The sequence below is a fragment of the Lottia gigantea genome (assembly GCF_000327385.1).
Source record: "Lottia gigantea unplaced genomic scaffold LOTGIsca_26, whole genome shotgun sequence".
Taxonomy (NCBI): domain Eukaryota; kingdom Metazoa; phylum Mollusca; class Gastropoda; family Lottiidae; genus Lottia; species Lottia gigantea.
Window position 1 is genome coordinate 285367 of NW_008708797.1, and position 16870 is coordinate 302236.

The 16870-nt window shown below is 34.4% G+C and overlaps 3 protein-coding genes across 3 annotated transcripts; 2 read left to right on the forward strand and 1 right to left on the reverse strand.

Moving 5' to 3' along the window:
- Nucleotides 1-2301: 2301 nt before the first annotated feature.
- On the forward strand, nt 2302-2679 carry LOTGIDRAFT_87051 (hypothetical protein; the record flags this gene model as incomplete). The annotated part of the gene is made up of 1 exon (XM_009055905.1): nt 2302-2679. A coding segment is annotated over one exon (378 nt), but the record flags the coding sequence as incomplete, so codon positions are not given.
- Nucleotides 2680-8668: 5989 nt separating this feature from the next.
- LOTGIDRAFT_63811 (hypothetical protein) lies at nt 8669-9928 on the forward strand (the record flags this gene model as incomplete). The annotated part of the gene is made up of 1 exon (XM_009055892.1): nt 8669-9928. A coding segment is annotated over one exon (1260 nt), but the record flags the coding sequence as incomplete, so codon positions are not given.
- Nucleotides 9929-12521: 2593 nt separating this feature from the next.
- Nucleotides 12522-15468, reverse strand: LOTGIDRAFT_117494 (hypothetical protein; the record flags this gene model as incomplete). Its single annotated transcript, XM_009055933.1, has 2 exons — nt 12522-12770; nt 15307-15468. Coding segments are annotated over 2 exons (411 nt in total), but the record flags the coding sequence as incomplete, so codon positions are not given.
- Nucleotides 15469-16870: the final 1402 nt, after the last annotated feature.

Genomic DNA, 16870 nt, shown 5'->3' on the forward strand with positions numbered 1-16870 from the left:
TTACCTCGACACTCGATCATGACACCTCTCATCTACATTAAGTCTAGAATATAACTTTAATCGTTAACTAGGGATTATAAGCCGCGGTTTTTTATTCCTAAAGGCCTTGCCACGCCTTGAAGATTAAGCAAAGGTGTTTTCAAATACTTTTCGAATACGCTGTCGTACGTCGACTACGTTATGTTTAAGTATTTTCAACTATTTTTCGTGTTTAACGCTATCAGTCAAATTTAGTTGAAAAGGTTGTGTACCAAATGCATATTTCATCATGTAATGTCATTTTTCTTTCAGAAATCACCTTTACTGTGTTTGATTTTAACAACACTTGTGACCATAGACGCTTTGTATGTCCAGCAACAAAATGGGAAGGATTCTAAAGACAGTGATAAGAATTCAATACAAATCCAAAATGCTAATGCACACAAATACACAGTGACCGGGAAAGGAATTCTTAACGGTGGTAAAACTGCCCAAGATGCACACAATGGGAATAGTAAAACAGCGGGAAGCAGCCTGTATCAAGGGAGCGGCACAGGTCATCGTGCTTCACAGTTTGGAGCCGTGGCATCAGGTCATCATACAGCATCAAATAATGCCGCCACCAGATCGTCTAATGGTGGAAAGGAACACGAAATTTTGGCCAGCAAGAATATGGGTTCCAAATCCGGAAGTTCAAGTAGATCATTAAAGAAAAAGAATCACAAGAAAGATTATATCCTAAATGACAGCATTCATTATGGTTTTGATAAAAACTTCAACCAAGAGCAAACAGAAAACGGTGTTTATAAACTGAATAAACACCTTGATGCTAAACAGTTAGCTAACCATCATGATCGACATAGAAAATATAAAACACGACGAGGACAATCAGATACTTCTTCCAGAAGTCTAGGATCTCAGAGAGGCTTAAAAGAAAGCGCCCAAAATGCTTTCAATGGAGATAATTCTTCACGATTCGGCGATTTCAAGAGCAAACAGAATGCCAAAAGCAAGAATGGTGCTAAAAGTAGTATATTTGGTTCCCAGTATAATTATAAAGCCGGTGGTAACGGATATTCTAATAAAAAGGGTGATAGACTTGGACGAAGTCAAAGTTCCTCCAATCTGAAAACTAGCAAGCAAGGAACTAGTACATCACGTTTTGGCGAGCAGCAACACGGTGGGTCTGATTTTGTTGGACCGTACAGTAAAATAGGTTTAACGCACCGCGGTGGTTCTCGAGGACATAAACTTTCATCTGGACAAGGTTATAGATCTTCTGATGCTAAGGGTGTTGGAGTATCTCGAGCTCTATCTAACAGAGATTCCAAATTTCGATCAGGTGCATTCAGTGACTTCACGAAAAACAGAAACTCTGGTGATGACAGAAACGTTTCTTCAACTCAATCAGAAAGTCAAGGGGATTCAATGAAACGCAACAGAGAACATCACAATTCTGGTAAATTCAAGAATGCTTCCAAAAGAAACTTTGCTGATGCTTCTAGATTCCACAATAGCAACGATTCTTCACGACAGAAACTTGTTAATATAGAAGGTGGTGAGAATACCAATAAAGATTATAAAAATAAAGTAAAGAACAAGAAGGTGTCCAAAGTTTTCCACACATCGAAAAAGGTTATTGGTAAGTTGATTCACGCCTCTTATTTATAGAAACATAACTCAAATATTTGAGCAAAACAAAACTGCAGAATTGTGTTGTAACCATTCTAGTCACACGTCTGTTGTACAGGTGATAATAGACCAAGCACTAGTATTTTAAGCTCTTTTATTCCAGGTGACAACTATGAGCGACTGGATTTTGATAGAAAGAAATTAGAAAAGGACAGAGCGAAGGATTCCTCTTCTAAATCATCAAATACTTCTAAATTCAGCAAAAAATTCCGAAACACAAACAATAAAGCCAAACATCAATTTAAGAATAAGGATAATGCTGGGTACCATTCTAAAAGCACCGGCCAAGCTGATCGTTTTTATGCAGCAAAGGAAGGAAATAAAAAGAAAAACATTCAAAATAAGTTTGGTTCTCATGGTGAGGGTGATTATTCCTTTTCGAATTCGGGACAAGGATTTCAAAAGTTTGGTCTGAAACAAGAGAAATCTGGTTCAGGGAACCACGCTAGTAGGCAACAAATGGCGTCTAGCAATTCCGAGTTCGACAACTCTGCACTTGCTGATCATCGAGTTTTCGGAAATCGCGATCACAGAGGTTTACATCACTTAAATAGTTTAAATATAGCCCCTTCTTCTAAATCAAGATTAAGTATGCCACACCCTGAACCTAATCAGCCAAATACTTATAGAAACCCTTCCAAAATATACCTACCACAGAGTGTTCAATCTTCCTCTTCTCAAACATATTTACCGCAACCAATACATTCCCAAAGATATCACCCACAGAGTGCAAATTTCCAGAGACACCAACCTCGGAGTAAACAATCCCAAACATATCTACCGCAACCAATACATTCCCAAAGATATCATCCACAGAGTGCAATTTCCCAGAGATACCAACCTCGGAGTAAACAATCCCAAACATATCTACCACAAACTGTATATTCCCAAAGATATCATCCACAGAGTGTGAATTCCAAGCAATACAAACATCGGAGTAAACAATCCCAAACATATCTACCTCAGACAGTATATTCCCAAAGATATCATCCACAGAATGGGTATTCCCAAAGGTCTCCATCACACAGATCATCACCCCCGAAATACCAACCGCAAACAGTATTATACCAAAGACAGCCATCATCAATAACTGGTCAAATGGGGTATCAACTGGAGAGATCATCGTCTGTGTACAAACCGCATGCAGAATACCAACCACGAAATGTACCCCAGAGAATCCACGAATCTCCTTCTTTCACTCTTCCTAGTTTTGGCGTTCCTAGTCAGAATGGGGGTAATTCATTTTCATCTTTTCATCACCCATTCCAAACACCCAATAGTCATACTGATATGGCAACAAAATCAACAGATACACGTTCTGTATCTTCTGAACGATTTCCAAAAGGTACCAATCGCAATGAAACGCCAAAGTTTCATGGTGGTTTTGAACAAATGTCAGTGTCCAATGTATTTGCTGAAAGTTTTTTTTCTCCTAATATGTTTTAAAAAGCCTCTTCAGATGTGATAATAGTGTATAGATTATGTGCATTTTTTTTTAAAAATAAAATGTTTTTTATGTTTGAAGATGTTCAGTATAGATTAATGAACACAAAAGAGCCAATGTAGTGGGTGCTCAATTGGTATGTTCTGCCCGTTTGAGTTTCATGGATTTAACAGGTGGTACAACAAGTAGGTGCCTATCAAAATGCGTCCACTTCCCTGATAAATTTTCGGTGTAAACGTGTGGTAAATCATAACAAAATCTTGTCATAGATATTGTTTTATTCAAACCAACACACAAAATGTAAGAAAACTTTTTTAAAAAAGTCACCTCTATTGCGTTCGCAAGCCACGTTTATTATAATTATTAAAATCAGATAAAAGTATAGTCTCTATTGTGCTCACAAACAAATTTTGACGAGTTTTCAGTCAAGGGCAATAACTCAAAAACCGTTAATCGGAAATAGTCAAATTTGAACTTGACCAAGTTCTCATCAATAGAAATGAACACACCAAATTTCATTTAAATCTGATAAAAACTGTCGTCTTATTGTGTTCACAAACATTTTTGACGCGTTTTTACTAAGTCAAGGGCAATAACTCAAAACAACGAAAATTCGTCTATTAAAAGCATCAACCAAAACTATTCAGAATGGCAGTAATAGTAATCTCCGTTTCAAACTGTGTCAGAGCTTCAGAATTGGGGGAGGGGAGGTCTTTAGGTTTAACCATTGTTGCTATTAACGTTCTGGCTGTACACGCGCATGTGCAGATGATCCCAAAGTTACGTGATGCATCTTTACAAAGAAGCAGATACACAGATTAAAAAAATAATGCAAGCTAATAATCTTTATTTCAAGTATATTAAATACTTTTAGTTAAATAATATATTATTAATGATACGTTCAATAATAAATAAAGTCGATTCAAAAGACACTATTGCACAATATTCTTAGCAGGAAGTTTCAATTCAATGAGAAGAGCTAAGCTACAGTTCAAAACAATCAAAACACGCTAAATAGATAGATATACTACCACCATTGATCTCAGATTAAGTTGTTGATTCTTGTTGATATTTTTCTTTAAACAGGATGTTTGAAGTGTTAAATTGCTATAGCTCAAAATACATGACGATATTCAACATGTACACATAACGATGTGATCCAATATGACTGAAACTGATCCGGATTGAAAATGGCCAAATAGTCCGCACCATCGTTGATTAAGGCAACGTTAATAGAAGTCACGACAATAAATATCTAACATGGATGCTTATAGCTGCAGATAGCTACCATACTAGATTTCTGTGATGCTATTGGAAATGAACAACGTACAATATATTTTATATATATGATAGAAAAAATTGTTTTCAAGAAATATCATTTCTCATTCATTTTCATTGGATTCCACGAAAAATATATCCTGGAGTTCTCTAGAAGTCAGGTGGAACGGATTGCATCTTGAAGAGTCTAACCTTTTCCCGTGATCTAAATCTTGTTTGTAGTCATATTTCGATTGTTGAAAAAAAGCAGGCCTATGAAAAATCGCTTCGTGGTAAAAATGGTCTTTTTTCAGTGGACTTTTAACCTCCGTTTCAAGAGGACTCATATGAAAGAACAATTCTGATTTTTTCTCGATGGACCACCCGCTTTCCTTTCTGGCTTGAGTTGACTTGGCTACCACTTTATGTCTACCAGCTAATCTGATGTGTGGTATGGACTCAAAAATGGTTCTCTCTGAGTGCCCGTCAAAATTATCGGAGTTATCTGCCACATTACAGTTATAAAACATTTCGTCAACATCAGTCATACACACATCTTCTGTTATCCAACTACCTTTTCTGCGTCCTTTTATTTTCTCCAATTCTTCATTGAATGTATTTTCGTCGCTAGGAATAAGGTTTATATCCATCATTTGCTGTTTCTGTAACAAGAAAACACAGATTGAGCTACAACTCGTATTTACAGGGATATGCAGGTTTTCTTTCGAAATAAGAGCCTCTTCCTCCGCAGCATAAAGTAAAAAAGATTAGTGATGTGGAATGATACTGACATGCTAAGTTTATCTCTGACTATTTAATATTTTGTGTTGCCTACATCTGTCTGTACCACAGCCTGCAATCTTGAGAGATATGATTCCAGCGAATCGTAAAGAATATGAGAATCAAGCTCCTTTTTATTTTGTTTGACTATTGAGTTTTTGCACGATAAGACAACTTGTGTCAAGGCTCTTAGTACGACGATTTGCTGATACAGTATATAAAGTACAAGAATGCAGGCTGCGATATAGCCTACAGGCAAATGGAGGCCGCACAAAATATCAAATAACCAGAGAGAAACCTTTTATGTTTGTAAAATATTATCTAGAAATAACCTATAACTTTAACGTGGTAAATAAGAAAAATAGTACTTACTTCCAACAACGTTTCGATGATGTTTCTATAGAATTGTTACAGGTAGGATGCAATACAAAGTTCAGATAATTTCAGATTGAAAATGTTGTCGCCATGGAAACTTTAACAGTTTTCTAACGTGTTCCTCGTTTCAAATTTATAAAAACTTGTCTATCAGTATACAACTTGAAGGTGAAACTGACAGGGATTTATTATTATTCATTATGTCTATATTTATTTTTTACGTTTACTAAATACTCTCTATTGTAGGCGTATGATTTTAACACCTTCCAATTTTGTTATATACATCATTGATGATTTGATAGCACAACTTGAACATAAAATATCTGAATTTTATTTGCGGGGAGGAGGGGTGGAAATTTTTGAAGGCTCTACCTGTACAGTCTGTAGCATCCGCTCTTTTGTTCCACTCCACCGACAAAACTCTTTTTCCAAGTCAGTCTTTTCGACAAAAATCTAAACTTAATCGCACGCTTCAGGATAGATGGATGTTTATGAAGATCTGAATTTGGTGTAAATTTATGAAGATTTGTTTTCTATCATATTTGTTTCCCATACTAATTCATTTAGTAGGTTCATTAGGTTCCAACAAACCTTTATATATGGATATTTATATATCTATTAATAAAATATCTGTATATATATAATGTAGGGCTTGTTGTTAACGAATTGGTTCAGCGGCAAAACCATTTACTTAAATTACACTGCCAAAATAATGTCGCCTGCGTATAGCCTAACTTCAAGATAAGATTTTATTCAATACCTTTTACGCATGTGATACTGCTAAGTAAATGATTTATCATCCCTTTATTAGATGTCAACCACAGAACTATTCAACCTTTCAGCTTTAAAAACAATATAACCTATTACCTTTCTTCACAATTCTTAAAATACATCCCATTATTAGGTCCCGAAGTCGTCAGAATTAGTCGAAATCGTCAGTGGTATTTTATTCACTAGTCGTCGTCGAGTATTTTATCAACTACTTGAAAACCCTTATGCAAGTAATTGTATAATAAAACATGGTGCTCACTACTTCAAACATTTTTACCTTGGCTTTTAAGTTGGAGGGAAAGTTAAGTTTAAGGGTCCTAAATAGAAGGTGTCCTTTACTGGCTTAACAATAAATTTATCATGCATGGAATATGTGGTATTTAGTGGCAGAGCCAAAAGGGAGCAGAGGAGGTAGCCACAATATATATCTTTGGAATTTCCTTTATTAAACAGTTAGCTGAATGCATTGAAGTGTGTTCTGCATAAAATATATAATATAACTAAAATTATTGAATAGCACATTGATTTATTTGCACAGCAGCTAAAGAATTCCGTCACATTGTTTTCCACTAGTCAACCAACCTTACAGCACTGGGAAAAAACCAAAATAATAAATATTATGATGGGGTAAAGAAAGAATTAGAATAACTCTTCCTAATGGTACAGGTCTAGTGCAGTCCTGGTACCAAGCAACCTACCGTTATGTTACGTTAGCAATCTGCAACTGATTCAGCTTTAAGAAAACTGTCGAAGATTGCCGAATGTCCTGGTACTTGTAGAGGTACTGTCAGTCTGAAAATAATAAACTTCTGATAATTTTTTAATCAGATATATGAGGTTGCATTAAACCATGAAATTGATGAAAGTGATATTGTTCTTCGATGGTACGTGTCTTCTTTTGTTGGTGATAATCTTTCATTATTGCACATCAACAGGCTGATAATTCTGCTGCAGTAGATGCCCTTCTCCTATCAACTTGAGACTTTTACATCCAATTCTTTAACAACTATTCAAATCACGGTAAGAACTGTGGCTGCAGGTGGTGCTTTCATGCAGGTCGTGCTATTTTGCTTATTTCAGAATACTTGACGCCACTATTGTACAGGGTTTGTTATTACGACAGTCTACATTGCTAATAACATTATTTCTGAATAATACTTTTTTAATTTACTTAACACAGATCTTTATCATAATTACAAAGGATTATTGTTAATAAATATGTTTGCTATATATCAACTATTAATTCTCTATAATAATTGGTTGGTTAAGGATTAAAGCCAAAGATTATCGCTAAATCCCTGAAATTAATCTGAACAAGGTTGTTTGGTTGTGAATACCATTTTATTTTAGTTACTTGACCAAGTTCACGCTGTTACAAACCAAGTAAAGCGATTACAAATAATATTTGTTAGAAGAACGGGATATTTTATACTGTCCTGTGCCGTTGCGATGCAGAACTTGTTTTATGGCGGTTTAAGAAATGGCAGAATTTAGATAACTGAACATTTCACTGTGTTATATGTGTTAAAAGATTAAAAGAAATTTTTTATTAAGAGAAATAAAAAAAAACAAGATGGCTTCCACAACTGCAATGGATATTGGCGGCAATCGTCAGCTCCTTGCTAAAACATTAGCTAATGATTATCGATTATCAGGTGGAACTAAAAAGAAGGAAGGAAAACTAGTTGAAAGAAAGAAGCAACCAGTTGAAGTTGAGCAGCCTGTTTCGAAAAGTCCTGAAGTGGCTACCAACAAGTCTAAAATTCATTGGATTAGAATGGAAGATTTGGATAAAGAATTTGAAGATTATAATTATGATAGTAGGTTATGCTATCTTTGAACCTTGTGAAAAATCTCAGAACCCAGGTCCCATTCTTTTTGGCTTCCAGTTCTCCGAATTTCAAACGCTATCATACTAGAAACTCTCGCGGAGCCGGAAAACCCACTGTCTTAATAAAGAAACCGATAAAGATTAACGAACTCATCACGGTGGGAAGAGTTAAGGCATTGGCAGAACATCATAAAATTCAACACATTTGATTAGGCCTACTTCTTCCATTTGACTGTATATGTATAATAGTTGTGGGAGCACAACCCCGGGTTCCCACATGGACGTAATCATAATTTTTAGCTTTACCTGTCGGAATACCACTCTATATTTTTATATTTATAACCAGCATGCTTATTTGGATGAAATTACAGGAATCGTCATTGTACAATCAATTTTCACACTGCTATCTTCAAACAACTGATATATTTCGGCAGAGACAGGCTGAAAGATCAGTCGTCTGATAATTTTTATAATAATAATATTTAACTATAATGGTAGATAAATTTGATATTCATTCCATTGTAGGTGATGGGGACTATGATGATGGTAGTGCCTTAAAAGGCAGTATTTCACAACTCTCCTACGTCAGTGCTTGTAGAAGACTCAAGGTTAACACCATGAAATTGATCTACACTGGTCTGAACCAGAAACGACTTTGCATTAAAAATCAACTGATTTCACCACAGTCAGTGAAAGCATTAACAATTGCCTTGGTGAAAAATGTGGTCGTAGAGTCTCTGACCTTTGATTCAAATGAATTGAAAGCAGCTGGAGCCACGATAGTTGCATCCATTATACCCCAAAAATTAGAACTGCTGGAACTGAACTTAACCAATAATTCTTTAGGGTCGAAAGGAGCCGAAGTAATCTGTAATGAACTAATGAACAATACTATCATTCAAAAAGTGGATCTTTCTGGAAATTATTTCAACGAAGACGATGCCATATACTTCAGAGATCTACTGGAAGAGAATAACTCAATAATGGAACTCAATTTAAGTCACAATAACTTTCAAGAAATGGGAGGAAAGGTGATTGCAGAAGGAATAGCTAAGAATGATTTTCTGAGAGTTCTAGATTTGAGTTGGAACCATCTAAGAATGTCTGGAGTTGTAGCTATAGGTAAAAGTTTACTAGAAAACACTACGTTAGAAGTTCTTAGAATTGGTTGGAATGGTTTCAATCTGAGGGGTTGTATAGCTCTTGGGGAGTCGCTATGTGAAAATAATACCTTAGTGGAATTGGATTTGTCTTGTAACAGAATCACAGACTTGTGCTTGGGTCAGCTTCTGAAAGCCTTCCACACGAACACCACCTTAAAGATATTGAAGCTGCCTCTGAATCAACTTTCACGGCATGGTTGTGACGTTCTCTTGAAAATGATAGAGAGCCACGAACAAATACCTCTTCAACTAATTGATTTGGGTAACCAGAGTGTGAAAGAAAACTTCCCTGCAAGAGCCAAGGAATTAAAAAATACCAGGAATATCGATTTCTATCATGGCCCCATTATTAGAGAAGGCATTCAATTTGGTGGAGAGAAGAAGCAAGAAAAGTCTGATTCTTTGGATAACGAAGATCCATTTTTAATTTTGATCGTGTACATGCGGTTACAAAACATCAGAATGTTGGAAATGTTTTCTAACATGGATAAAGATATGAGTAAATCGGTGACAAGAGAAGAATTTAAACGAGAAATGAAAAGGGTGAATATCCCATTAACAGAATGGCAGCTTGATCGTTTGATACATTCATTAGATAGTGATAGGAATGGAGACATTGATTTCAGTGAGCTCATGACAGGACAAAAAGAATACAAAGTTCGTATGTATACTAAAGGTGACGAAGTTGACGGAGAAGAATCAGAGTTGGAGAGGGTCAGTCGTAAGATCGAGGCTACCATGGCTAGAAGATACCGTATGAGGCAATTCTAAGCCACTGTATAGTCTAAGTAGATCAACATTTAAGAGTTGGTGGAGGGGGTTGGATTTTGTAATATAATAATCTCTAGAATCTAGAAATTCACATTCATGAAACATACTTCAAACTAGGAATTTAAATTTCCATTAGCTTCTTTCACTAGTTATCAACTGCCTGGAAATGAGGGTGCCCGAAATTAAGGTATATATTATATTATTCAACGGTAAGCTGTGAACACTATAACTTATTATAGTATAGTATACTTACTATTAGCTTAGCTGAACAATTCCTGTTTCTGAGACTGAAGTACGATTGACCTTCGAGAATGGTGAACCATGACTTTTCAGCGTATCCTACGTCGATTCTTCGGATTTTCAATAGGGTACATACTTGGATGATAACAAACACTCACAACAGGTTTGTCAAAAAAACTGTCAAGAATTGCGCCTTATAGAGTGTTTACGAGCATTTCTACCACCAATTTCAGCTTGCCTAATTTACATACGGTATTATAGGGTTTTAAATTGACAATTGATTATTTTCTCTTTTGGTATCATTACTTGTCACATCAATAATGATTGGTTATAGGTCGATGACCAAGCATAGACATGGGGTTGATGACCTTGTAGGTCGATGCCTCTGCTTGTTGAGGTCGATGCTTCTGCATCTTAATATTAGGCGTTTTTCAATAGTTGCATATTTTTGGGGATTTATGGATTATATAAGGATCCTGTTATGTTATTTTTGACACCAGGTAGGCTATATCTACTGATGAGTATAGGCTACATGCTCTTATTGGCATTCTTAAATTCTTTGTTCAATCTAAGACGTAGTATTCCTTTAATGTTCATTTGTGATTATTTATTAGCCGATCACGTTCCATTGTAAGATTGTATAATGCTTTTTCTTTCTGGTACAGATTGGGGTAACACCTAGAACCCTATTTGAAAATAATAAGATGATGTGATGCGCTGCTATTTTTACAGTTCCATACATAACTTCACGTTAACCTTTATATATTTTCTTTTCCTTGCAATCATTCTATTTCAAATAGTTTAATATGAAAATAGGTTGTATATGAAAATAGGTTGTTTATAGCTCTTAAACATATAGCTCTTAAACACCCAGGAAGTCACAATTCTTATTGAAATTGTTTATAAAAATACAGGGATGAACCCTGTATATCATAGAAAAAATATTTTATATAAAAACTTTGATAAAAAAAGTTTGATGACCACTAAACAGGAAGGGCCTCATATGTTGCAGAATGACGTCTGATTGAAAATTGGACTTGCGCAAATTGATGCTATCGCTTTCTCCCGTACACTGTATACACATGAGAAATTATAAATCCTCTTTACAATCCCAATCCCTTTAATAGAATCTTAAAGCATTTTCTAGTGTGTCCTATATACAGCCAGCCGATAATCCGGGATGATTAGCCAAGAGATTTGGCTAAGGACTAGCTGGAAGGAAGGATCCTTAACTGTGAACCCAAGTTGTTATCCTTGTAAAATATAGTTTTTTCTTTCTTTCTTTATTTCTTTCTTTCTATCTTTAAAGAAATATATTGAACTCCCTGTGTTTACGAGCTAAATATTGAACGCGTTTTCAAGAATAGTTCGCCCTTGGGATATTACAAACAATAACACTAGGTTTCGTCAAAAATCCGTCAAGAATTGTGCCTGCTTTAGTGTTCCAAGAACAAGGGAAATAACTCATACTAAATATTTTTCTGATTTTCAATTCATCCTTGGGTGATTACAAACACTCACACCAACGTTCGTTAAAATCTGTCAAGAATTGCGCCTTCCCGGTGTTTACAAGCAAAAACTTGAACGCGTTTTTAAAACATAACTCATACTAAATATTTTTCTGATTTCCTATGGGATTCATGCTTGAGTGATTACAAACAATCATTCGTCAAATTCCGCCAGGAATTGTGCCTTCTAGAATATTTACGAGCATTTCATCAACAATGGCAATAACTCATATTACTAATTATTTTCGATTTTTCTGATTTTCAATACGGTTCATCCTTGGGTCATTACAAACACTAGCTCACACCAAGTTTCGTCAAATTTCTAGAGTGTTTACGAGCAATTAAAGAATAAGGGCCAAACAAAATATTTTTCGATTTTTCAATATGGTTCCAAGTTTCAAGAATTGTGCCTTCTAGAGTGTTTACGAGCAATTGTGGTCTGACGGACGGACGGGCCGGTAAACATGGGTGACGCAAATATACGCCTTCCCCCCATGACCCCCACCCATTTCAATTGGAAGTATAAAAAATACTATCAAACTAAAAGTATAATGTTATTTTGATTTTTATTTGCTATATTCATCAAACCCATTATATTGTTTGATATTTGTATTTTTTCTATTATTATTCAAACAAATTCGATGCATAGGGCAAAGTTCATTACATCAGTAAAGTCTTGTCTTTTCACTGAGAATTAGGATTTCATGACTTCAACCTTCGTCCTCCATTTCAACGTTTTTCTTTTTTTCCATGAAAGTAACGGGATTTGGTCCTTTACAACGATATTCAACGTGGTTAAACAGGGACACTTTCTGTGTGAATGTCATTCCACAGTGTGGACAAATAAAGCGGATATTCAAATGTTTTTCACGGATATGACGTCGTAAACTGGTTTGAAATGTAAACTTCTTCTCACAGATTTTACATCCATATGGTAAATCATCGTCACGTTTTTTCATCTGAAATAGATAATAAAGATTTGTTAAAATATTGACAAATTCGGCATTAATTTTATTTATATGAATTTCGAATCTATTAAATTGTTATTGAATATTTGAATATTCAATGATACGGATTGTTGCAATCAGAGAATACAGTTCTATTTTGCAATTGAATTTTATAATCTTGAAAGGCAAATGTTAAGTTGGTTTTATACCTCATAAGTAAAGAGTCGAATGGATAGAAGCCTGTTACTGATTTTCGGACATAACTCAGCTATCCATTTCTTTTCAAATTAAAAAAAAAACCCGCCCGGTTTTTCTACAGTCTTTAATTTCACAGGGAGCAGGGAAAAACCGCCTTTATATGGAGATACAGGAATCGTGTTCTAATAGAGACGGGGGAGTTTTAACCCAGATAAGTTTTCTATCTTTTAGGACAGAAGAGCCTTGTACTAGATCAGTTTTTAAGGTATGTAATATAGGAACAGAAGAGCCTTATACTAGATCAGTTTTTAAGGTATATAATATAGGGTCAGAAGAGCCTTATACTAGATCAGTTTTTAACGTATGTTATATAGGGACAGAAGAGCCTTATACTAGATCAGTTTTTAAGGTATGTAATATAGGGACAGAAGAGCCTTATACTAGATCAGTTTTTAACGTATATTATATAGGGACAGAAGAGCCTTATACTAGATCAGTTTTAAGGTATGTAATATAGGGACAGAAGAGCCTTATTACTAGATCAGTTTTTAACGTATGTTATATAGGGACAGAACAGCCTTATACTAGATCAGTTTTTAACGTATGTTATATAGGGACAGAAGAGCCTTATACTAGATCAGTTTTTAACGTATGTAATATAGAGACAGGAGAGCCTTATACTAGATCAGTTTTTAACGTATGTTATATAGGGACAGAAGGGCCTTATACTAGATCAGTTTTTAACGTATGTTATATAGGGACAGAAGAGCCTTATATTAGATCAGTTTTTAAGGTATGTAATATAGGGACAGAAGAGCCTTAAGCTAGATCAGTTTTTAAGGTATGTAATATAGGGACAAAAGAGCCTTATACTAGATCAGTTTTTAAGGTATGTTATATAGGGACAGAAGAGCCTTATACTAGATCAGTTTTTAAGGTATGTAATATAGGGACAGAAGAGCCTTATACTAGATCAGTTTTTAAGGTATGTAATATAGGGACAGAAGAGCCTTATACTAGATCAGTTTTTAAGGTATGTAATATAGGGACAGAAGAGCCTTATACTAGATCAGTTTTTAAGGTATGTTATATAGGGACAGAAGAGCCTTATACTAGATCAGTTTTTAAGGTATGTAATATAGGGACAGGAGGGCCTTATACTAGATCAGTTTTTAAGGTATGTAATATAGGGACAGAAGAGCCTTATACTAGATCAGTTTTTAAGGTATGTAATATAGGGACAGAAGAGCCTTATACTAGATCAGTTTTTAAGGTATGTAATATAGGGACAGAAGAGCCTTATACTAGATCAGTTTTTAAGGTATGTAATATAGGGACAGAAGAGCCTTATACTAGATCAGTTTTTAAGGTATGTAATATAGGGACAGAAGAGCCTTATACTAGATCAGTTTTTAAGGTATGTTATATAGGGACAGGAGAGCCTTATACTAGATCAGTTTTTAAGGTATGTAATATAGGGACAGAAGAGCCTTATACTAGATCAGTGTTTAAGGTATGTAATATAGGGACAAGAGAGCCTTATACTAGATCAGTTTTTAAGGTATGTAATATAGGGACAGAAGAGCCTTATTTTTAACTTATATGATATAAATGTAATATAAGCTATAATGTTTTGTATAAAGTCCTTAGTTTAAATGGCACAGCAAGCCCGTACATCGGACTAAAAATTTGAATCGATGCTATCAGTGCCCCAGATACAATATAATGAACCACACACGTCCGGGATAATTTTTGGCAGTCGAAATGCGGATAATGTTTTGTACACAAGCACTATATGCTACCAGTGCTAAAGGAATATGGTCACAAGAGGCTTATATTGAATGTTAATGTTATAAGGATGTTTCTGTTATTGTTGCATATATACAGACACAGTCATGTTTACAACTTAAATACTACGGACCAGAAGGGTTTAAAATGTTTTTCCATCTTATTGAATAAAATTTCAAGGTGGTAAGCACAAAACACATATGGGTCACATTTACCATTTTATCTCCTGTTTCAAAACCAACTCTACTGATGATGAAAATTTCATTATTATTATATATCATATATATAAAAAACATGAATACCGGAAGAATTCCAAAAAATTTGTATTTAACACTGTGTAATTCATTCCGTCAAATTAGCTAAATACTGAATATGAGTTAAGGAATAGTCCACAATATTGTAAAATTGTCAGCTTTTGCCTATTAAAAGTATTGTGGGTGCACTCTCTTCTATTTGTAATCACATGTCACTGTGAACCCACTTGATGTTATACATGAAACTCTGAGCAGATGAAACCTAAAGTAACATTCTTCACTGAGCACATTCATAACTATGTGTTGACTTTACTTGGGCATGATGGAATATGTTTGGTAAGATGGGTCTTTCTGATAAAAGATGTGTCACAGAATGGACAGAAATAGCGAAGAAGTTTGTGTTTTTCACTAATATGACGACTTAAATTTGGTCTGTGTGCAAAACTTTTCTCACAATATTTACAGAGATAATGTCCATCAACCTACAATAAGAAAATGAAAGTTGTCAGAATTTAAACAAAAACCATAATCTGAACATATACAAATATACAGAACTCAATTCCATAAACTAAATGATGAACTATGAAATATGACACCATTGTACACATAAAAATCAACAGAAGACACATGTTACTTGAATAATGACATAAGATGACTTTAACTAAAAGCAATAAAATCCAAACTATGTCTTACTTGTACATGTATTTCTTTATATTATCTTTTTATCATAGGTTTTGGATAATTTAAAAGTCAAATCAATGTAAGGCTCAATCATAGACTTATATAATAACAATATATGGTATAAGTTCAACTAATTTCAAATTTTATTTTGATGAAAATATTTTGATCAATAACTTTTTTTGTCGCAAAATATAAAATGTCTCATATTATTACATTTAAGATTAATGGTGCTAGCTGAATAGTAAAAAAAAATTGAAATACATTTTATTTGGTTGAAAAAGCAAATGTTGATAAAAACAATTGCCAGTTGTTGTAGCCAAATTATGACAAATTTCCTCAAAATACAATGAGATAACTATTTTTTGGTCATATTTCTTGCAAGCTTGGTGACAATCACCTACAAATGCTATATTTGATCTGCATAACTTTTTATGATGCGCTGGACCAACTGAAAAGGTTCATCATAAAAATTGGGTCAAATTGTAGACAGATTTCAAAATCAGGTACAATCATATTAATAGCTTGTATAAATTCTATTTTAAAAGCACAGTTCTATTTTAAAGGAAGTCTGAAACAGCCATACTTGAATTATCATTATTGTATAAATACTAGTAATTAAAAGAAATGCACATCAACATGTTCAACATCACAACAGCATGATTGTACCTACTATCTAACATATCTACTAAATTATAATTTAGTTTTTTATATACACAATGTAAAGTTATCATATAGTAGAGGTAAGTGTGCACATCTGACAACAATTTCAAAGAGCATCACTCAAAGTCCACATTAGTTTTAGATATAATATTGAACACAATATCAATTGGCTGACTTGTATAGTCTCTGTTACTATATATACTACCTTAAAGGGGCATGTATAGTTGCTATACATTGACCTGAGAAACCATTTCAAACATCAAATGTTTGTGAATTAACACTTGGATATAATAAAGTTAAAACTTTCAGGAAAAGAAAAGGGCATTGCCCTCTATATGTTAGCATGTAATTTGATGTATTTCACACTCCAAACCACAAAAACCAATTAAAAAAAAGCAGAATGCCCTTTAAAAATGCAACATGTTTTATACTTTTTATCTTCAAAACTCCAAGCATTGTTGCTAGTGCTCAATCTATCACACAAGGTATTTTTACTCACTCAACATTCCACAACTAAACACATCCATATTA